Source organism: Pseudophryne corroboree, chromosome 1 (genome assembly GCF_028390025.1).
Source record: "Pseudophryne corroboree isolate aPseCor3 chromosome 1, aPseCor3.hap2, whole genome shotgun sequence".
In the NCBI taxonomy this organism is placed as follows: Eukaryota; Metazoa; Chordata; class Amphibia; order Anura; family Myobatrachidae; genus Pseudophryne; species Pseudophryne corroboree.
In genome coordinates this window covers 1,218,000,785-1,218,024,727 of record NC_086444.1, presented here as the reverse complement: position 1 = coordinate 1,218,024,727, position 23,943 = coordinate 1,218,000,785, and the positions used below count along the sequence as shown (strand labels likewise).

At 40.4% G+C, this 23,943-nt stretch overlaps 1 protein-coding gene across 1 annotated transcript in view; it reads right to left on the bottom strand.

Moving 5' to 3' along the window:
• The window catches only part of LOC135051931 (vomeronasal type-2 receptor 26-like), a 115,913-nt gene that overhangs the window by 12,839 nt on the left and 79,131 nt on the right, over nucleotides 1-23,943 (bottom strand). The window contains exons 6-7 of the mRNA XM_063957414.1: nucleotides 15,246-15,476; nucleotides 8,695-8,818 (exon numbers count right to left, since the gene is read on the bottom strand). Coding sequence (XP_063813484.1) covers nucleotides 8,695-8,818; nucleotides 15,246-15,476 — 355 coding nt within the window. The remainder of the gene's footprint in view (nucleotides 1-8,694; nucleotides 8,819-15,245; nucleotides 15,477-23,943) is intronic.

Below are 23,943 nucleotides of genomic sequence, written 5' to 3'. Positions count from 1 at the left end.
ACTACTGTATGTGTGTCATTATGTGTATAGGGGCACTAATAATGTGCAGCAAATGTGTAGGGGACACTATGTGTATAAGGGCATTAATAATGTGCGGTATATGTGTAAGGGACATTATGTGTAAAAGGGCATTAATAAAGGTTGTCATAATGTGTAAGGTGCATTATGTTTATAAGGACATTAATGTGTCTCATATGTGTAAGGGGCATTACTGTGTGGAATTGTGTATAAATGCATTACTAATGTGTAGCATTATGTGTATAAGGTACTCTACTATGTGGCATTGCATATAGAAAGGGCACTACTGTGTCGTCTAATGTGAATAAAGAGCAATAAGGTGTGGTGTAATGCGAATAAGGAGCAATTCAGTGTGATGTAATGTGAATAAGGGGCTCTACTGTGAGGAGTAACGTTTATAAGGTAAAGTGATACTACTGTGGAATGTAATATGAATTATGGACACTATTGTAAGATAAAATGTGAATAAAGTTGCAGTACTGTGTGGCGTAATTGGAATTGGGGTTACTATTGTGTGGCCATGCCCTTTCCCAGCAAGAAGAATGATGCCCCTTTTTGGGCTGTGCCTCAAATGTGCGAACTGTTCCTATTTAAAATATAGGGGGTACAAGGACTGCTATGGGTGAGGGGTGATGGTGCTGGGAAAGAGGTGCAAGGTCAGAGGCAGAACCAGCGGTGGTGCTAGGGGGCACCAGCCAAAATCTTGCCTAGGGCATCATATCGGTTAGGACCGGCTCTGCCCATTACTACAAGAATGTCACAAAAAGTGCAAAAAAGAAATCAGAGTAGCTAAATAGAAAAGGAAAAGGAAATTGCTAAAGAGAGTAAAACTAAGCCTACAAATGTATTTAAGTACATAAATGGCAAGAGGCTGAAAAAAGAGAATATAGGACCATTCAATAATGAACTGGGATTCTTGATAAATGACGACAAAGAAAAAGCAGAATTATTGAACACTTTATTCATTAGTGTTTACTAGAGAGGAACAGATGGTAGGATTAGTGAGTACCAATAATAATAGTAAGGATAAAGGCCTGTTACTTAATAGTTATCTGTCTGAGGCAGTAGTCCATGAGCAACTAAAAAAATAAGACTAACAAATCTCCTGGTCCAGATAGACTTCATAAGGGTTCTGATGGAGCTAAACGCTGAAACAGCAAGGTAGCTGTAACTGATTTTCACTGATTGACTTACATCAGGCATGGTACTGAAGGACTGACGTATAGCAGAGGTAGTCCTATTCATTTAAAAGGGTATTAAACTTAATTCTGGTAACTATAGCCCTATCTGACATCAATAGTGGGCAAACGTTAGGAAAGTATACTAAGGGATAGCATAATGGATTATTTTGAGATCTCCCATGCTATTAATAAGAACCAGCATGGTTTTGTGAGAAACAGGTCATGATTAGCTTCTATGTAAAAGTACGCTACAATCTTCACCAGAGTAATGCAGTAGATGTGGTTTATCTGAATTTTGCAAAAGCTTTTGACACAGTGCCTCACAGAAGGCTGATTTTAAAATTAAGGGAGCTCGGTATAAGAGACACTATTTGTACATGGGTGAGTAATTGGCTTGATAACAGGGAACAGCACGTGGTGGTTAATGGGATGTTGTCCACCTGGGCTAAAGTAATCAGTGGAATACCACAGTGTTGAGTGCTGGGGACACTATTTAATATATTCATAAATGATCTAGGCAAAGGACTAGAAAGCACAGTGTCAATTTTGTGCTAAAATATGTAGTGTAATCAAGTCAGATATGGATCTGGAGTATATTTATTTAAACTTGAATTTTGCACAATGAAATGGTGTATGAGGTTTAATGTGGAAAAATGTAAAGTTATGCATTTTGGGACTATAAGAATAAACATGCAACCTATTAATTAGATGGGGAAAATATAGTGGAAACAGTATTAGAAAGGATTTGGGGGTGCTCATTGATAGTCGATTTAGCAGCAGTACACAATGTCAAAGTGCAGCAACAAAGGCAAATAAGGTGTTATCATGAATTAAAAGTGGTATTGAGATAAGGGATGAGAGTGTAATCCTGCCACTGTAGAAGTCGTTGGTACTGCTGCATCTTGAGTATTGTGCACAGTTCTGGGCACCACATTGGCGAGCCACCAAATTGGTTAAGGGGTTGGAGACACTGGACAATGAGAAGAGGCTTTCTACATTAGATATGATTACACTAGAAATGAGATGACAACGAGGAGATATGATTAATATTTACAAATATATAAAGGGCAATATGCGGAGCTATCATGTGAGTTGATTACTTAAGAGACCTCTACACAAAATGCGTGGACACCCGCTAAGGCTTGAGGAGAGGAAATTTCATACTTAGCGCAGGAAGGGATTCTTCACTGTAAAGGCAAAATGAATATCCTCGTATTCACTGCCAGAGAAGGTTGTAATGGCGGACTCAGTCATAGTGTTTAAAATTGGGTTAGATAAATTTCTAACGGAAAAAATATAAACGAGGATATACGAGGATGTAGCCTTTAAGCAGAATAGAATAGGGAAAATAAGATAATTCAGGTTGAACTCGATGGACTGCTGGTCTTTTTTCAACCTCATCAACTATGTTACTATGTTACTGTGTAAATACTTCATAAGAAGTTGAGAGTGTGGAATACTGACTTCCTTTTATACATACTGTCTATATATATATATATATATATATATATATATATATTTATACAGTATATGTGTATGACTGTCTGTGATTCTGTGTATATATGTGTAACTGTAACTATCATTGCTGGAGACCTGGATGCTGCATTCTTCCTGCTGCACTGCCCCAGTTATTGCTAGCCAACTGGGACTTCAGGTGGCCAAAGTGGTTCCTAGTTCCAGCTGTTGCCTACCAGCTATTCTCTGCTGTGTATGTACAGCCACTCAGCTGCAATAGATTGTGCCTTAGGGCTTGGATCTCTGTGGGCTGCTGATTGGGTGTCTTTTCTGTTGGAAGGCAGCCAGTCGCACACACCCCTGCCAGTGATGATTACTGTAGGTGTCTTGTTAACTGGTCCTGTTTCTGTGCTCCTAAAATCCTGGTCTGCCATTGTGGTGTGTGCATTGGCTTTTCCTATTGAACCTCACCTGTCTGTCATACCCGAATACTTCAGCCTTAAATTTGAAACTGCTTCACCCCTGCATTACTATTATTCCTTGCTGCAAGTCCTGTCAGCTATCACAGTCTCTCCCTACATTTGAAGAATGGTAAACTCCTGCACTGCTGAAATCCCATCTGTCAGCTGCTATTGGTTCAAATCTATTCAGAGTATAGGCGTGCGCATGGGGGTGCCTGGTGCGCACAGTCACCCACTAATGTCTGGCACCCTCAACTCACACACGCCTTCTGCCAATTACTGGTCCTCCTCCCTCTCCTCCCGCAGCTCCTGGTCAACACTCCATCACTGCCCGGCTGGCGGCCAGCTGGGTTAATGAAGCATATCATGCCACAGCCTATTAACCCCCGAGTCTCGGCTCCGCCTCAATGTACTGCACAATGCAGGAGTGGTTTTGGTCTGCTGGGACTCCGGGAAGGCTTGATGGTGGGCAGGGCTCTCTTACTTTCCTTGGTTGCCGTGCTCCCCCAAATGTGGGCTAACTACAGCTGACAGAGCTCAAACCTGCTGTGGGCGCAAAGTGTGGATGACGATGGTGTTTCGCCGTGGGGTCAATGTCCAAAGTTCTAGGTGAGAGAGTCCTTGGCTGTTCCTAAAATATGTCCCTCGTGCGAAAAGTTCTTTTCCCTCAATCGATGTCACATGTGGAGAAAACACAAAATGTATACAAGGGTTCAAAAGGGAATTTCTCCCAATGCAGATAGTTTAAAGTGATGGTGACTTCTCCCCGGACTCTCTGGACTATGGTGTAGCGGGGAAATGTGAAGATATCCGTAAGGGTTCACCCTGGTGTTTCAAGATAGACGTGGCCCCTCACATGTGTGCTTACTTTCATACATATGAAAAAAGCCTATAAAGGTTTCTTTATAGCCCCTTAAAGGATATTCTCTGTACTGAGGGTGGGTGTGCCCCAAACATTCACATGCAGACACTTCTGAAAGGATGCTCACATCCAGGCTTACTTCAGAAGGCGCCGTACTTTCATGTAAAGGTATCTTTATCTCAGCAGGCTGGATGGTCGTCCTCATTCTCTCCCTTTGTTTCGTATTTAGGCTCGGTGTAAAGCACAGAAACGCAGGGATGTATGAGGTTTCATATACATTTATTGTAAAATAATCAATATGGATCAATAAAAACAAATTCTGGATGGTATACCACAACAGACAATCTCATAGATGTTTTTTTTTCCACAAAGTCAAATGGTGAGAAAAAATTATGTTAACCCGGGGTATCTCACTGTTTTCCTGCTGATAGGCACCTTGAAAAAGACTCATTAGTCGAAACGCGTTGGTCCATGTGAGGATTTGAGGTACCACTCCAATCATCTCTATCAGCAGAAATCGGAGATCCCGAGATTCTAAAGAATAGAATTCCTCAGAACCCAAAGTACCAACATGTCAAAACCAGACTTGATACAGGTAACAGCATGACCAAGTACTTGGAAAAGATTGAAGAGATTAAGAGAAATTACAGGTATAAAAAAGATGACATTTTCAAGCGGATAAAAGTTACCACCTTTGCTCAGCTGGTTCTACAAGTGGCATCCATATCAGATGAAAGTGATGCTGATGAAATTACTAGTGAGGAGCTGCGGAGACTAGAAGACAGTAATTCTGTAATGTCAGAGACGGATACAGAGCTTGTGACAGAGCGACCCAATAGCAAAGAAAGCATTTGTAGTGTCCCATTAAGTCCGGTCGACCTAATTGACAATGTTGGAATTGGGGAATCTGTGAATTCTGCACGACCTACTCTGCAAAGGGCTGAGCTCTCCATCAGCAACTGGACCTAAATTGTACCTGATCTTTCGTCTGGAGACAACCCAGCTAAGTATTTTCCCTAGCACTCTCATATTCACCATCACTGCTTGAACGTTAGCGCCATCTAGTCCACACCACCACTATTTCCATTGTTTTACTTTTTGGACTATCCGGGATAAGTCCATTGTTGGATTCAGAAGGCAGCAATCGGTTCGTGAGAAGCGCCATTAAGGATTTCACCACTCTTTTTTAAATCCTTTCAGAAGTGTCTGCATGTGAATGTTTGGGGCACACCCTCCCTCAGTACCAAGAATATCCTTTAAGGGGCTATAAAGAAACCTTTATAGGCTTTTTTCATATGTATGAAAGTAAGCACACATGTGAGGGGCCACGTCTATCTTGAAGCACCAGGGTGAACCCTTACGGATATCTTCACATTTCCCCGCTACACCATAGTCCAGAGAGTCCGGGGAGAAGTCACCATCACTTTAAACTATCTGCATTGGGAGAAATTCCCTTTTGAACCCTTGTATACATTTTGTGTTTTCTCCACATGTGACATCGATTGAGGGAAAAGAACTTTTCGCACGAGGGACATATTTTAGGAACAGCCAAGGACTCTCTCACCTAGAACTTTGGACATTGACCCCACGGAGATACACCATCGTCATCCACACTTTGCGCCCACAGCAGGTTCTATCCTATTTTTCTGTTTGTGTATTTAATCTTGTACAGGTGTGTGGTGACACATCAGGATAGGACCTTACGCTGGGCAGCATAGAGAGTGCGCAGGAACCTACCTCACCCTTCCATTTTCAGAGCTCAAACCTGAGCCACGGTGCTAACTAGCCAGGGTGCTATGCATGATGTATCTGCTGCTGGGACCTGGATACAGTGCCTTGGAGGAAGGTTGCTGAGCAATAAGAGACTCCCTGTCCCACAGGTAAAAGTGCAGCATGGAGACCACTGGAGAAGCATTTTGATCTGACAAAAGCAACAGGCAACGCGGTCCGATGTTGACAGGTTGGTGCTGGGTGAGTGTGCACCTTGGGAGTCGGGGTGATGGAAGGGGGCACATAGGATAAAGTATAATATAAGTATAATATACATGTCATTACTCTGAATCCCCATTGCCTGTGTGCATAATAATAGTAGTAGCTGTCAGCACGTGTTGTTGGAATTAAAACTATTTTTCATGCTGGAGAAGCCTGGTGGTGCATTCTTTTACAAATTATATGTTTCGGACTGCGTCTTGATTTGACCTGTCTCTGGATCATGCACCCCAGCAGATATGATCATTAATATGTGAGTGTAGCTTTACGCTTTGACTATAAATATATATATATATATATATATATGTATATACACATATGTACACACACACACACACACACACACACACACACACAACGCTGCAGGTCTGGCTTTCCCATTACTGTTACAAGCCTAAGCACCGGATGCCCATACATACTGAAGTACAGACTGGTGGATGGTACGGCGCTCCTGGTGGCTGACACAATGAGACACATGGCAGCAGGTTTGTGGGCAATGTTTCAATGTCTTTATTGTGACATTTTCATCCGGTCCTGATGAAATGTTGCAATAATGAAAATGCGCAATAAATGGATTGAAATGTTGCCCACAAACCTGCCGCCATGTAGTGCTTAAAGTTGTCCTCGAGAGGTGGTGGAACTCCCCCTCCCCCCAAGTAATAAAAAGTTGCATGGTCTGAAAATGAAAGGGGCGTGGTCACACAATAGTAATAATGCCCACATTAGTAGCACCCCTAATACACATAATGCCCACAGTAGTAGCACCCCATAATACACAATGCCCACAGCAGTAGCGCCCATTTTACAATGATCACAGTTGTAGTGCTCCTTATGCAATGTCCACTGTACTGGTAGTGCCCACAGTGGTAGTGCCCCTTATATAGAGCCCCCAGTAGTAGTGCCCCTTATGTCCCCATGAGTGATGCCTCTTATGAAGTGCCCCCTTTACAATGCCCTCATTAGTAGTGCCCCCATTAGTAATGCCCATAATGGTAATTCCTCTGTGTAGTATTGCCCCATTAGTAATGTTGCCTGTAGTAATGCCCCAAGTCATTTAGCCCCATGTAGTTTAGCCTCAGTAGTTATGCCCTCTGTAGTTTACCCTCCTGTAGTAATGTCTCTGCAGTAATGATCCAGTAGTTTAACCCCACTTTAGTTTAGCCTCCCAGTGGTAATGCCACCAGCAGTTTAGCCCCTGTAGTTTAGTCCTCATGTAGTTTTCCTCATGTAGTTTAGCCCCAAGTGGTAATGCCCCCTGTAGTTTAGTCCCTGCAGTTATGCCACCAGTAGTTTAGCCCCATTTAGTTTAGCCCCCAGAGGTATGCCCCTGTAGCTTAGCCCCTGCAGCTATGCCCCCAATAGTAATGCCACCAGTAGTTTAACCCCACGTAGCTTATCCCACAGTTTTATTGCCCCCTGTAGTTTAGCCCCTGCATTTATGCCCCCCGTAGTTTATCCCCCAGTAGTAATGCCCCCAGTAGTTTAGCCCCATGTAGTTTTCCACAAGTAGGAATGCCCCCAGTAGTTTAGCCCATGTAGTTATGCCCCCTGTAGTTATGCCTCCAGTAGTAATGTGCCCCTGTAAGTATGCCCCCAGTAGTAATGAGCTCCTGTAGTTTGCCCCCAGTAGTTTTCACCCTTTTAGTTTGCCTCCAGTAGTTAGACCCATATAGCTTGCCCCCAGTAGTTAGCCCCCTGTAGCTTGCCCCAAGTAGTAATGTCACCAGTAGTTTATCCCCCAGTAGTAATGCCCCCTGTAGTTTGCCCTCTTTTAGTTTAGCCCTGCTGTAGTAATGCCACTGTAGTTTGCCCCTAGTAGTAATGTGCACCTGTAGTTATGCCCCCAGTAGTAATGTGCCCCTGTAGTTATGTCCCCAGTAGTAATGCAAACCTGTAGTTTGCCCCATGTTGTTTATCCCACAGTGGTAATGCCCTCTGTAGTTTAGACCCTGCATTTATGCCCCCCGTTGTTTAGCCCCCAGTAGTAATGCCCCCAGCAATAGAAATATAAAATAGAAATATAAAAATAGGATTAAGTAGGGCAAGAACCAACACTGCTAAAAAATGAATAAAAACATTCTTGAAAATGCAGGGAATCCAATATAAGGCAGTAGTTCCCAATCAGTGGACCTCAGGCAAATCTCAGTAGTTAGTTATCTTGGACTTGTTTGTAACGCGTTTCACTGCTTCAGCAGCTTTTTCAAGGTGTGTATGCAGTGTGCCCTTATATAGCAGTGCTGATCACAAAACCCCACAGGTGTGTAAAAAAATAATTCATTCAAAAAACTATTAAATTTAAAATCTAACCCAGCTAAATTGAAGTGTGAACAGCCAGATATACAGTCCTATATGTTATCAAAAATGAGGTTCAGAAACTTATTAAAACTTAGATTTTATTTCTATTGTGATCACGTGATCGCTAGAAACCGGAAGTAGGAAGTGTAACAGTATCCTGTTGAACTTGAGTGTCAAGCCTCATTTTCATGATAAACCATCCCTATAGCTCTTTATACATAGATCTTAGCTCCAGGATTGAAAATGAGGCTTGACACTGAAGTTCAAAAGGATACAATTTTTTTTCTGTCATTCTAAGAAAATTTATTATTTTTGCTAAATATGAAGGTCGCACAATTAATGACCAAATCTGTGATTTGTATCATCTCTACCACCCTCCGTACATGGACACAGGGCTGCAGGAATGTAAAATGAAGACATATAAGATAAGTACCAGACACATTGGATATCTCCCCCTCTGAGCATGGGATACAGTCATAGCAGCAGGTGTGGGATCCTTTCCTCAGGGCCCGTCTGGTTCCTGGAAGACAGACTGCAGTACACAAGCCTTGTGGAACCTGGGAATGAAAAATATTAAAACTGTTCCCAATATATGAGCTGATTACATTTGTATTTCTATACTTGTGGCCATTGTTATGTTCTGGGCATGGCCTGATCACATACTGTACAAAGCATCATCTCTGTAATGGCAGATAGCACTTCAGGACACAGCTGCTGTATAAGTGAGGGTGGTGTTATAGAGAAGATGACAGATAATGGAAGAAACTTATTTTGATTTTTGTGTAGAGAATATACCTGGGGAGTGTGATTGTGGCATTATGAATGGTGCAAGTATAATTAGCTCTTTGATGTACAGATACTATGGGTTGTTATACTATAGGGGGAATTCAATTAGCCGCAGCAATTTACTGCAGGATTATTGATATCCAGGGTTATTCAACTAGCCCCCGCAGACAGCTATTATTGGGGATTTTTTTGGGATCTTGGTCGGCCAATCAAAAAAAAGCCCTTAATAATAGCCAATTTTTGCAATTGCAGCTGCAATAACAAGTGTACAGTAATTGTAATGTAACTAATGTATTTTTACTAGAAAATGTAAACATTTTTGGATGCAAAATATGAGGGCTACATGAATAGTCCATTTTTTTGGGTGGTGGACTAATTGAATTCCCCTACAATGGCTGCAATGGACTACATTACAGAACTACAAGTGCGTACATGCAGTGACATTGGGGCCTCTCTGGGATTTATAATGCCATATAAATATATAAAATATTGCAATAGAAAACACAACATCATTGAAATAGTTTAGCAATGAAATTGAACAGATCACTATTAATGGTATCCCATGTCAGTTTCGGATCATATGTGCCAAAGTCAGAGGTTCTTGTGGAAATATTGCTATAGTGTGTTATTTAGGATGCAGAAAGGATTCACTGGAAAGGGACACATTATGGGGGTTATTCAGGTTTGTAAGCAAACAAGAAAAGTTAGCAATTGGGCAAAACCATGTTGCAGTGTAAGCGGGGTAGATGTAACATATGCAGAGAGATTTCGATTTGGGTGGGTCATATTGTTTCTGTGCATGGTAAATACTGGCTGCGTAATGTCTACTTAAAATTAGATTTCAGTTTGAACACACCCCACACAAATCTCTCTGCACAAGTTACGTCTGCCCCACCTGCACTGCATCATGGTTTAGCCCAATTGCTGACTTTCTTGGCTTGCTAACAAACCTGAATAAGTCCCTATGTTTTCCTATGGGAGAATATGAATTAATAAGTGTTGTTGATTCATGACTAATTTTAGGGAATACCTTCTTTGGATGTTTTTGATTGGTCAACAGTGATATAAATCCTGCTTGTGGTCATTTCCTCCTCATGCCTTGACAAAGATATAATGAGTATTAAAATGCCCTACCTGCTGACTAAAATGAAACCAAAGAAGGGATAGATGTCTTTTTGTGCACCATATTCAGACTCTTCTCTTCTTTGGATTTAATTTGGTCATTAATAGTCTGAGGCATCATCCCCGTTGACCTACACTATTGGTAGATACACTTCACTGCAGGGGTATTTATAACATACATAGTAAAATAGTTATTGAGGTTGAAAAAAGACAAAATGTCCATTTACTGTAGTTCAACCTTTTTTTGTAATTCTTACACTAATCTGTGTTTAACACTATTTTAACTATATAACTATACTGACCCAGATGAGGTTAAGTTAATAAGTCTAACACTAAAAATCATGCGTTTTCTAAAATGGACTCACTTTAAATGCCATATCCTTGGATATTTCTTTCAGTTAGGAATTTATCTAATCCATTTTTAAATATATTGATTGAGACCACCATTACTACCTTCTCAGGCAGTGCCGTTACTGTGAAGAACCCTTTCCTTCATTGCGTATGAAATTTTCTCTCCTCTAACCTCAGATGGTGTCCACGTGTCCTGGGCAGAGATTTAGCAATGAACAAATCTCCCTATTGATCATTGTATTGTCCCTTTATATATTATTAAATATTAATAATGTCTCCTCTTAGCCGCCTTTTTTCTAGTGTGAACATATATAACCTAGTAAGCCTTTCCTCATATTCCAGTGCCTCTAACCCCTTTATAAACTTTGTAGCTCGCCTCTGAACCCTTTCAAAGTTCCAAGATGTCTCTTTTTGTGGAGCGGTGCCCCGAACTAAACACAATATTCAAGGCGCTGTCATACCAATGATTTGTACAATGGCAGAACAACACTCTCATCCCGTGACTCAATTCCCCTTTTTATGCACGCAAACGCCTTATTTGCTTTTGATGCTGCACTATGACATTGGGTACTGCTACTAAGTCTATTATCAATGAGTATCCACAAATCTTTTTCAGCTATCATTTCCCCTACATTTTTCCCATTTAGTTTGTAGGTTGTATTATTTTTTTTTAGTCCCAAAGTGCATAACTTTCCATTTTTCTATGTTTAGTTACACAGTCAGTGAGGTTGAAAAGAGTCAAAATGCCCATCAGGCTCAACCTGTATTCTGTGTTAAGCTGTTCATATTATAATGCAACTGCTGAAGTAATGGTTTAGTACGAATTGACATCTATGATTCTCAACACTCCCAGATATTAATGTCACTATGTTAAATTCTATAACCCTGGATACTTTCTCCAATTAGAAATGTATGAAATCCATTTTTAAATGCATTTACAGAGTCTACCATTATTACCTTCTCCAGCAGGGAGTTCCATATCTTTATTGACCTTACCGTGAAGAACCCTTTCCTACGTTGTGTACGGAATTTTCTCTTCTCTAGCCTCAGCGAGTGTCCCTGTGTCCTATACAGAATTATTTTAATAAACAAATCCCCTCCTAACTCCTTTTAATGACCCTTTACATATTTGAAGATGTTAATAATGTCTCCTCTTAGACACCTCTTTTCTAGTGTCTACATACTGCATTTAACCTACTATGCCTTTCCTCGTACTCCAGTGTCTCTAACCCTTTAATCAATTTAGTAGCTCGCCTTTAAACTCTTTCTAGTTCCCTGATATCTTTTTTATAATATGGTGCCAAAAATTCAACACAATATTCCAGGAGTGATATCCACAGTGGCAGGATGACATACTCATCCCTTGTCTCAATGCACCGTTTTATGCACGCAAGCACTTTACTTGCCTTTTTTGCTGCATTTGACATTGTGTACTGTTATTAAGCCTATTATCTATGAGCACCCCAAATCTTTTTCCACCACAGTTACCCCTATATTTTCCCCATTTAGAGTGTAGGATGCATGTGTGTTTTTCCCCCCAAAATACATAACTTTGCATTTTTCTATATTGAACCTCATTCCCCATTTAGACGCCCAGGTTTCAAGTTTAAATAAGTCATTCTGTAGAGACTCCACATCGCTTTCTGAATTAATTACCTTACACAGTTTAGTATCATCTGCAAGGATTAACACTGTGCTTTCCAGGTCTATTCCTAGATCATCGATAAATATATTGAACAGTAGCGGGCCAAGTACAGATCCTTATGGTATTCCGCTGACTACTGGTGCCTAGCTGGAGAACATCCTGTTGACCACTTCTCATTGTACTATGTTATCCAGCCAATTACCTATCCATGTACAAATAGTATATCCTAGGCCAAGTTTCCTTAATTTAATGATCAATCTCCTGTGATGCAACGTATCAAAGGTTTTTGCAAAATCTAAATATACCACGTCCTCTGCTTTTCCTTGGTCAAGATTCTCACTCACTTCCTCATAGAAGCTAATTAAGTTAGTTTGACATGATCTGTCCCTTATAAACCCATGCTAACTTTTGCTAATAATCTTATTAACCTTCAGATAATCCTCTATGCTATCCCTCAAAATACCTTCCAATATTTTATCCACTATAGAGGTTAAACTAACTGGTCTATAGTTACCAGGATTATTTTAGTTCCCTTTTTAAAAAAAAACACTACCTCAGCTATGCACCAATCCTTTGGTACCATGCCTGATCTTATTGAACTATTTAAAATCAAGTATAGGTGTTTTGCTAGCTGCGACCTAAGCTCCATAATAACCATTGGGTGAAAACCATCTGGGCCTGGTGATTTATTAGCCTTTATGTTGCTTAGTCTCTTCAGGACTACTTCCTCACTTAAACAAGCATCAAGCCAAGAGTCATTACTTTTACTATTGCTATGCACTACTCTCACTATCTGATCCTCCCTGGTGAATACTGAGGGAAAAAAATTGTTCAGTATTTCCGCTTTTATTTTATAATTTCTCAAGCTCCCAATTAGTCTTTTAATGGGCCTACATTCTTCTTCTTTAAAACTTTACTGTTTAAGTATTTATAAAACTTTTTAGGGTTGGTTTGCTCTCTCTATCAATTTGCTTTTCGTTTATAATTTTAGCTACCCTTATTATTTTTTTGCATTTTTATTGCATTCCTTATAATACTGGAATGACTCATCCCCTTCATTTGATTTAAATGTTTTGAAAGCATGTCTCTTTTTAGCCATTGCTTCTTTGACCTCCTTATTAAGCAACATTGGTTTGTGTTTAGTACTCCTGCGTTTACTGCTCATGGGAATGAATTTGTGAATATTGCTATCAAGCAACCCTTTTAAAGCATCCCATATTTCCATTGTGTCTTGACCATGAAAAAAATCTTCCGAGTCAATGTTATTTAGTGCCTGTCTCAGCATATTGAAGTTAGCTTTTCTAAAGTTAAATTTTTTAGTTGTTCCCTTATAGCTATGTTTCTTGAAACTGATGTTGAATGTGATCATATAGTGATCAATGTTTCCCAAGGTCTCCTCAACTTTAGTGTTTGATATAATGTCCACATTATTGGTAACAACTAGGTCCAGCATAGTTTTACCTCTAGTTGGGTCCTTGACTAATTGAGTCAAGTATTGAGTTTTTACACATGAATCGTTTACTTCCAATATTGTGATCAGTGAGGTGGTCAATATTGACTGGAAATGAATGTTATTGAAGTTAATAATACTGCAGGTACAAAAACACCCCAAAATGTTATATATATATATATATATATATATATATATATACATAATATCCAGGGGATGCGGCACTCAGAGCATATATACAGAAACATACAGGACTCCATGGAGTTTCTCAATGTTCCAATTTCTTTCAGAAATTTTCATCAGGAGTTAAAAACTATTATTATTAAAATTATTCTATTGATAATTTATGCGGACACCCGGCTCAGTTGGTAATTAGAAACAGGAGGTGCCAATTTCTGGTCTTTGCTCTCTCTCTCTCTCTTTATATATATATATATATATATATATAGACTTCCAATTTTATATTCCTAGATCATAGATAGCTTTGGAACCAAACAAATAAATTAATATAACTACCAATTACAACATACTGCAAGGTTCCCTCACTCTTCCCTATTGCACACATATGTAGTGATATATTTTTACACTTTGGTTTTGATTTTAATAAGCACATCACATATATATTTTTTCCATTATCACCACCTTCCTCACCCTTTTTTTAGACACATAATAAATGTATTATTTTTAATTCATAGATTATTAACATGAATATTGAATATGTCACTGATACACATTTATTTATTATTATAATTCATTATTATTTCACATAATCACAACACTTACCTGACATTTTATAATGTGTGTATATTCTTATCACATGATTTTATCTGTCACATTATTAATATGTGGACTCCCACACGGGACACTTTCCACTTTTTCCCCTTTTATCCATGCATTAATGTCACAATGATGATCAGAGAGAATACACATACTGTACATTATTATATATATTTTTACTATTTCATGATTGTGAATATATTTTTTTATACCCAAAGTACTGTATATGAATGCTTTAAACTACAGCAGTAATCACTTGTACATGTATATGAATACTAATGCTGGCTAATAACACAATTAGAATGTTGTTGTTTTTCTAAATACAGATTCCTTGTGCTTCCCATAAAATGTGTTTCTGGAATATGAATTTTTAATAACTTCTAATTATTTTGCTACCAAATTACTTGTCTGAAGTGTTACAATTTCCAATTTACCTATTTTATATGAATACATTTTATATACTGTGTAACACTGAATTTCACTGTATTTTATATTTTGTGTGAAACTATATCAAACAAATCAGTTGTGTATAAAAACCATCACTTTTGTGTGATGTATGAAAAAGTAAGTGATAATAATGTAACACCTGTGAAGAAGCGCTGTGATATGTATTTCTCACTGTGTATATTTACTGTATTAAACATCAGGGAACATTGTACTTGGTTCTTACCTTGTCAGTAAGGAGTGAATGGTCTGGCTCATACACTTTCATAATATTATTAACTTTTGTCATTATTATATATTACCAATATGTTTATTAACTTTCCAACTACTGTATTTATTTTTTAAAAAACAAAAGAGATAACATCAGCTTTTTCTAGAATATTCTATGCCAGTCATTTAAGACCTTTACCTTTCCATGTTTCCATGATATCATCCATGGTAAAATAAGAAGCTGCTGATCATCTGGAACATTTGGATCAAATCTACCAACAGACTTCAGATAAATAACAGTTTGATTCTCTATATCTTCAGATGACCAGTTTTGAATGTCCATAACTTCAGGATATTCTCCTTTCTCATCAAAATATATTGTTTTGTTATATGGACCAGTGTAGTTAATTTTATTTACAAAGTTTCTAAGCTTTAAATTAAAATAACAAACAGGAAACAGTGTGTTAGAATTAGTAAGGACTTTAAAAAATATGTGTTATGCTCTAATTAGAGACGAGCGGTTCGGATTCTGTGGAATCAAAACTGCTCTGAACACCAGTCTTGGGTGTTCCTGACAGAATCTGATCCCACTGTGAGGCCGAACATCATCCTCCAGGTGTTGAGTTCTTGAGGGAAATGGATTGTATATACTATAAGGCACTGCGTCTGGGGCTCTATGACATTTCACAGAAATGAACACTGTTGTATGCTGTGCTGACTCTGCTCTATTGAATGTGTGCTGTGTACAGACTCAAACGTGGCTTTGCTATAGGGAGGCATGCTGTTGTGTGCTGTACTATTCTCTGCTGTTTTGTGCTGTGTCCAGACTCAGTGACTGTGAAGTATAGTGACTGTGTATAGGGGGCTTGCTGCACACTGCTGTGTGCTGCACTATACTGTGCTGTATTGTGCTGTGTATAGGCTCATTAGTAGCTGTGCAGTATAGTGACTGTGTATAAGGGCATGGTATACGCTGCTGTGTGCTGAGCTATAATCTGCTGTATTGTGCTGTGTCCAGACTCATAAGTAGCTGTGCAGTATAGTGACTGTGCATAGGGGGCATGCTGTATGCTGCTGTGTGCTGCACTGTACTCTGCTGTATTGTGCTGTGTCCAGACTCACAAGTGGCTGTACTCCGTATAGTGACTGTTTATATCTGTAGCTTCAACCGTGTCAGCTGTTCGTTCCAATACTCAAATCGTTCCTATCGCTAATCATTTTAAAAATAAACAGTTAAAAAATGTTTTATCCTGCATTGGTCTGGACTTAACCATCTCCCTTTGCTTCTCATCCTCAGGTATGTTCATATCCTACCCTGTAATCTTCTTACTGCAATCAGAAGCTCTGCAAACCATTTCTATACTAAATGTATGTTCATCTCTTACCCTATAATCTGTTTACTGCAATCTGAAGCTCTGCAAACTATTTCTATACTAAATGTATGTTCATCTCTTACCCTGTAATTTGTTTACTGCAATCTGAAGCTCTGCAAACCATTTCTATACTAAATGTATGTTCATATTTTACCCTGTAATCTGTTTACTGCAATCTGAACCTCTGCAAACCATTTCTATACTAAATGTATGTTCATATCTTACCGTGTAATCTTCTTACTGCAATCTGAAGCTCTGCAAACCATTTCTATACTAAATGTATGTTCATATCTTACCCTGTAATCTTCTTACTGCAATCTGAACATATGCAAACCCTTTCTATACTAAATGTATGTTCATATCTTACCCTGTAATCTTCTTACTGCAATCTGAAGCTCTGCAAACCATTTCTATACTAAATGTATGTTCATATTTTACCCTGTAATCTTCTTACTGCAATCTGAAGCTCTGCAAACCATTTCTATACTAAATGTATGTTCACATTTTACCCTGTAATCTTCTTACTGCAATCTGAACCTCTGCAAACCATTGCTATACTAAATGTATGTTCATATCTTACCCTGTAATCTTCTTACTGCAATCTGAACCTATGCAAACCATTTCTATACTAAATGTATGTTCATATCTTACCCTGTAATCTTCTTACTGCAATCTGAACCTCTGAAAACCATTTCTATACTAAATGAACACTATGCAAACAATTTGTTAGACAGATTTTTTATTTCAGGATTTGTTTATAATTGAAAATATCTGTGTATGAAATTTTGCCCAGTGCCGCATATTTAATGAAGGCAGACTGGGCTGGTGTTTGCATAGTAAAACAATGTGCAATTTAACACCTTTGATTAGTTGGACATTTGCCTCAGCTGTAGTTGTGTCATTTTACCATAGTATATCTGTAGCTACAACCATGTACAGCTGTGCATTCAGCTGTGCGTTCCAATACTCAGAGCGTTCCTATCTCTAAGCATTTTGAAAATCATCAGTTATAAAAACAGTTGAACAAACATTGAACGACATCAAGAAAGAATTCATGAACATTATGTTTACTCACCAAACCTCTGCAATGAAATCACCAGGACCAGGTCTACTAACCCTCTGGCAGACATCAGTAGTGCCTTACAGGCCTACCCCTCAAGGTGAGCAGGGAGCACTGTGGGGGGAGCACCAGGGCAAGGCGCAGCAGGGTCATTTTCATTGGATTTTGGTGTGCTCCCCACATTCTCATACACCCCCCCCCGCCATATTGCTTCTGTTAGACCAGGATAATTTCCCTCCTTTCATTGTTTACCTGCAAAGGTGATCTCACCATGTGCTTTCTTTAAAAAAAACACAAAAAACCCTTTTACTGCATACTTCCTCCCCACCGTGTGGTATTCCTGTGAGGTGTACCTCCACTTACTGCACACCCTGCCAGCAGCATCTAACACAGTGCACCCCAAATCGGGGACTCTGATTGTACCTCTGCAAGCAGGTTGTGCCTCACGTGGATTGTTCATACAGGTTATATCATATGACTACACAAATGCCCATTCTCCCATGTATGCATTGGGCCCATGTATGGCTTAACTCCCAGTGTAACTTCCGTACTGCGCCCGACATGGCTGCCTCATCTGGTACGCTTGTGGATTGGATGAAAATACATGGACCTGATAGTTTTGTTGGTACCCTACTCTGAACGTTAGGACACTGCAATCACCCCCATTTTGTGTCATCTCTTCTAGCGGTGGACTATTCCACCCAGGGTAATCCTACACAGTGCACCCAAGATGGCTGCTGCACCTGGTACCCTGTGAGGGTGGAGTACACACCCCATGGAAGTTATTACCCAAAATGCCTACACCAATCATCCACTATGCTTTCTGTGTGCTCATGGTTTTTTGATTTTTTTTTGTCTGTGTGGTTTATCTTTTGATGTATTGCTTACATCTTCTGTGTTATGTGCATTGTTTGAGTTCAAAATAGTGCCGCAGATTGCTGCCTCGGTGCTGCTCTGCCAAGCAGCCTCGTTTTTAGTTTTACATGTATATGTCTAATATGTCGAGTCTATTGTACAGTTCCAATGTGCAGTATGAACTCATACGTGTAATGTTTGTAATGTGTGCTACAAATTTTCCCCTATATATATTGTGTACTTCTACTGTTTGTGCACTTTGTTCACGTTCATTAATAAGCCCTGTGATCCGGGTGTAGTACGGCTGACTGGCGGTCTCCTGACCGCCGGTCAGCTTACCAACGCCGGGATCCCGGCAGCATACCGATGGGTAGGGGCGAGTGAAGTAAGCCCCTTGCGGGCTCGGTGGCAACCTGCGGTCGCCATGGGTTCTATTCCCACTCTATGGGTGTCGTGGACACCCACGAGTGGAAATAGTCCCTGTTGGTCGGCATGCCGACCATCGGGACAGTGTCCCATCGGGCTGCTGGAGGAGGTCATGTTACTGTCGGTCAGCTGACCGACGGTCACATAAATACCACCCCTGTGATCCACGTAGTGTTAACAGAGCTACAAGTTAAAAAATAATAAAAAAATATATATCTATTGCTTGTACTTGTACTGCTTGTGTGCTTTGTTCGTGTGCATTAAGAGTAAACCCTGTGATCTACGTAGTTGTTACACAGTTGCAAGATAAAAAATAAACATTAAAAAATATATTTATTGTTTGTACTTTTAAGTTTGGTGTACTTTGTTCTTCTGCATTAATAAAAAGCCTTGCAATCCAATGGAGCTGCAAGTGGAAAAAAAAAAGAAAAAGAAAAAAATAATTTATATACTGTGTATGTATGTATGTATATATATATATATATATATATATATATACTGTATATATGCATCGTACTCATAGGCAGCACTCTCAACTATAATGACTTACATTCCGGTGTCTTCCTAGATATCCCATGGCATGAGACCCAATATATAAGCCATGGAAGGCGGCTCTCGCTCAATATAACACTGTAGACAGCAACTAGTATTCCACGTTTGAGACTTTAATGTCACCATCAGGATACAAATGTGCATTCAAAGTGCAGTTTAAATACCTTCACCTACACCACAGGTGACTTCTGCTGCTGGATTACCCAGGCACGCCCATGAATGACATCATCCCGGGATCTCCATCAGCCCAGCCTCCACCCTAACCCTATATATACATATACATCTGTAGAGGCGGCACTGTTGGCAATTATTAATAAAGACTCAGTATATTGTTGATTGTCAATGTTTCAGAACTATTTACTTATGTTCTTTTGTCAGGATACATATAAATGAACAAAGTGCAGGTATCATTACTACACTTTGTGAATATACCCCAGATATTTGGGTCACAAGAACATGTGAAACAATTAATTACATCTGTGTATTTTACCCCTCAAATAGTTATAAAAAACACCATTATTTAGGTATATTTTACAAGCATATAAATATATACAAAAACATATTATACAATATCCACTTTTGTGTAAAATACTAACAAAATCCTTCTTTTACTGTCAAACCCTTTTTATGTAAAGTCCTCTTTAGGAATTTAACCAGGTAACATTATTTTCTTTATTTAATTTTTGTGTTTTAGTTTTTACAAATATCACTACAAAAGAAAGAGACACTACTGCTTTATAGCAGAATCTGGATCATCAGCAGAATATACAGCTAGAAGTGACTCCAAAAATGACAATACCCCATCACAGTGGCGGATTTAGGGGGGGGGGCACCAAGGCACGTGCCCCCCCTGTCATTTTTAGTGCAGACTGACATGCGGACGAGAGTCCGCATGTCAGTCTGCGGTCTCGTTTCCACCCCTGCTGTTAGGAGGGACACGGAGGGCACAGTGCGCGCCTCTCCTGTGTCCCTCCTGGGTCTCCGGCGGCCGCTGGTCTCATAAAGGAAGTGCCGTTCGTGAGCACTTCCTTTATTACAGTGACCCGCGGCTGCCGGAGACACAGGAGAGGCGCGCACTGTGCCCTCCGTGTCCCTCCTAACAGCAGGGGAGCGGGGGGGAGCAGCGGCGCCGGCGGAGGGACGGGGGAAGCACTGGGGGGGAATATCTGGCACTGGGGGCATATTTGGCAGGGAGGGGGGGGAGAATATCTGGCACTGGGGACATATATGGCACTGGGGGGAATATCTGGCACTGGGTGCATATCTGGCACTGGGGGGGGGGTATCTGGCACTGGGGGCATATGTGGCACTGGGGGGGATATCTGGCACTGGGGGGAATATCTGGCACTGGGGGGATATCTGGCACTGGGGCATTGTCTGGCACTGGGGGCATATGTGGCACTGGGGGCATATGTGGCACTGGGGGGGGGATATCTGGCACTGGGGCATATGTGGCACTGGGGGCATATATAGTACTGGGGGGGGCGATATCTGGCACTGGGGGCATATGTGGCACTGTCGGGGAATATCTGGCACTGGGGGTATATGTGTACCTGGCACATGGGGGGGGGGGCTATATTTGGCACTGGGGGCATGTGAGTACCTGGCACCGTGGGGGAATATCTGGCACTGGGGACATATGTGGCACTGGGAGCACAGCCCTAGCAACAAGGACTACCTCCTAGCAACGAGCATGACACCCAGTGCATGAAACCCCTGGCAACGAGCATGACACCCAATGCATGAAACCCCTGGCAACGAGCATGACACCCAGTGCATGAAACCCCTGGCAACGAGCATGACACCCTGAGCATGAAAACCCCTGGCACCGTGCATGGAACCAAGAGCATGAAACCCCTGGCAACGAGCATGACACCCAGTGCATGAAACCCCTGACAACGAGCAGGTATTTGAAAAGTAATTAGAAGCCTTACTGTAGGACTTAATGTGTAATGGGCATTACGGTGTGTGTCATAATGTGTCACAGGCATTACGGTGTATGGTATACTATATCGCTGGCATTGTGATATGTGGTATAATGTCTCAGGGTCATTGCAGTGTGTGGCATAATGTATCACGGACATTGCGGTGTGTGTCATAATGTGTCAGGCATTACGGTGTGTGGTATACTATATCACGGGCATTGTGGTATGTGGTATAATGTCTCAGGGTCATTGCAGTGTGGCATAATATATAACGGGCATTGCGGTGTGTGGCATAGGGTATAACGGGCATTGCGGTATGTGTCACAGGCATTACGGTGTATGGTATACTATATCACGGGCATTGTGGTATAATGTCTCAAGGTCATTGCAGTGTGTGGCATAATGTGTCACAGGCATTGTATGTGCTATAATGTATCGGGCATTGCAGTGTGTGGTATAATGTATCACAGACATTGCAGTGTGTGTCATACTGTGTCACAGACATTGTATGTGCTATAATGTATCAGGGGCATTGCAGTGTGTAGCATAATGTATAACGGGCATTGCGATTCCTGTCATAATGTGTCACAGGCATTACGGTGTGTGGCATAATGTGTCGGGGGCATTACAGTGTGTGCATATTGTGTCATGTGCATTATTGTGTGTGGAATAATGTCTAAGGGCCATTGCAGTATGTGGAATAATGTATACTGGGCATTACTATAAGGAGGAAAAATGACAAATAATGTAAGGGGCATGAATCAGGATTATTTTTCTTTCCTGTAGTGGCCAACGTCTGGGCGTGCAGGTTGCAAAACTGGGGTATAAGGTAGTCTTTTCCTGCAATACCACGCCCATTCAAATGAAGCCACGCCCATTCCAACGAAGCCACGTCCCTTATGGTGCCCCCCCTGTAATTTTTTTCTGGATCCGCCCCTGCCCCATCACATTTCAAATTTGTCCCTTTAGGGGTATCAACCCACAATATCGTGGCACATCAAAGAGTTCACACACACAAACACCAATTGGGGCAGAATGAAAGGCAGAGGAGGAAACTACAGAGCTAGGTGCCCACCACTCCCAAAGAAAACCTACTTTTCATGTATCTGATTGTGTCTTTTCTGAGGAGGAAATTAAAGTGCTGAATCTGGGATTATCTTTTCTTCTGACCACTACATTTAATAAATTTGAGTGTCAGGTGTAACATTGCTAACTGTCTATAAAATTGAGGATTAAGAAACACATCAGCAAATAAGAGTCCTATATAAACACCCTCGGAATCACTAAAAAGAATAAATACCTGATGGCGCAACCAATCATATGAACATATGGTTACTATTGTCTAAAATCTGTCACCTTATGACCATAAATAAATGGTTCTATTTCGTCAGAGATACGCTCTGAATGGTAGAGTCTATGTGCACTCCCGGAGTGACTAGGTGGAAGGATCGCCTGTCACGCTGGGAGTGCTCATTTGTGATGTATCTGCCTCAGATGTCTCAGCAAACAACCTCTAACAAGAACTAATATTGAGCTTCCTACAATCAGATAATCACTCAACGCCACCTTCAGGAAAAAAAGGATATTACAAATGTCTAAATTGTAAATCATGTAAAAATTTCAAAGGAATTTCAACTGAAGCCATCACGAACTTCAAGTCAAACACCACTGGAAAACATACACAATTAAGGATTACATAACGTGCAACACAGAGGAGGTCATTTATTTGGCAGAATGTTCATGCGGCTTCCAATATTTGGGACAGACAAAAAGAAAAGCAAAAATAAGATTTACAGAACATACATATAACATAATAAGAGGTTTGACCACACATAGCCTGTCTAACCATTTTTTGGAGACACATAAGAAAGACCCAGCTGGTTTAAAATTCATTGTAATACAGAAAGTAAAGAGAAATTGGAGAGGAGACGTCCTTACAGAAATAAAAAAGCTGAAAATAGATGGATTTTCAAACTTAAAACTCTTCAACCAACCAAGAGGTCTAAATATTGATATTGAACTGAATTAATTTTTATAAATCTTTTTTAATATTTACACTTTTTATTAGCATGGCACCTTGAGAAATGTCCTAATCACAGTATGTTTAACAACATGTGATTACTGCCAATTTTGGCACTTCCAGACCGGAACTTCTTTTTTTTTTTTATTTCAGAACAATAAAGTTTTTTACTATAAATATTAGAAACAATTGAAATGTCATTTAAATCCTTGAAAACGTGCATTAAATGCCCGCAACGCGTTGGAGATGTGACACAGACAGCCAGGAGAAAGGACCATCACCCCCGGAGAACGCCAGTGCCCGCCCGATTATGTAATCACATCCTCTGCTGGACGCAGCGGCAGAGAGGCAGCCAGACATCAGAAGCTGCATGCCAGCACAGTGTTCACCGTCTCCCACAGCGAAAGTGGAATGACAACACACGTGGAGCCGCTGGCGGCTACAAAGACTGTTTAACACCACCTCCATTGGAAGATAGGGAAAGGCAGGTCAGTAACATCCTAAAGACCACACTCCTGTCTGTTAAACCTGCTCCAAAAGGAGCTGTAAACATTATGTTTTAACCACACAAATTCTTTTTTCACAGGTGCCATGCCCTTCTTAATCAGCGCTTGTGTTTCAACTAAGTATCTATTTCTTAATTGAACAGCTATCATTAACATAGCACGGTTTATATTTTTTTGCAA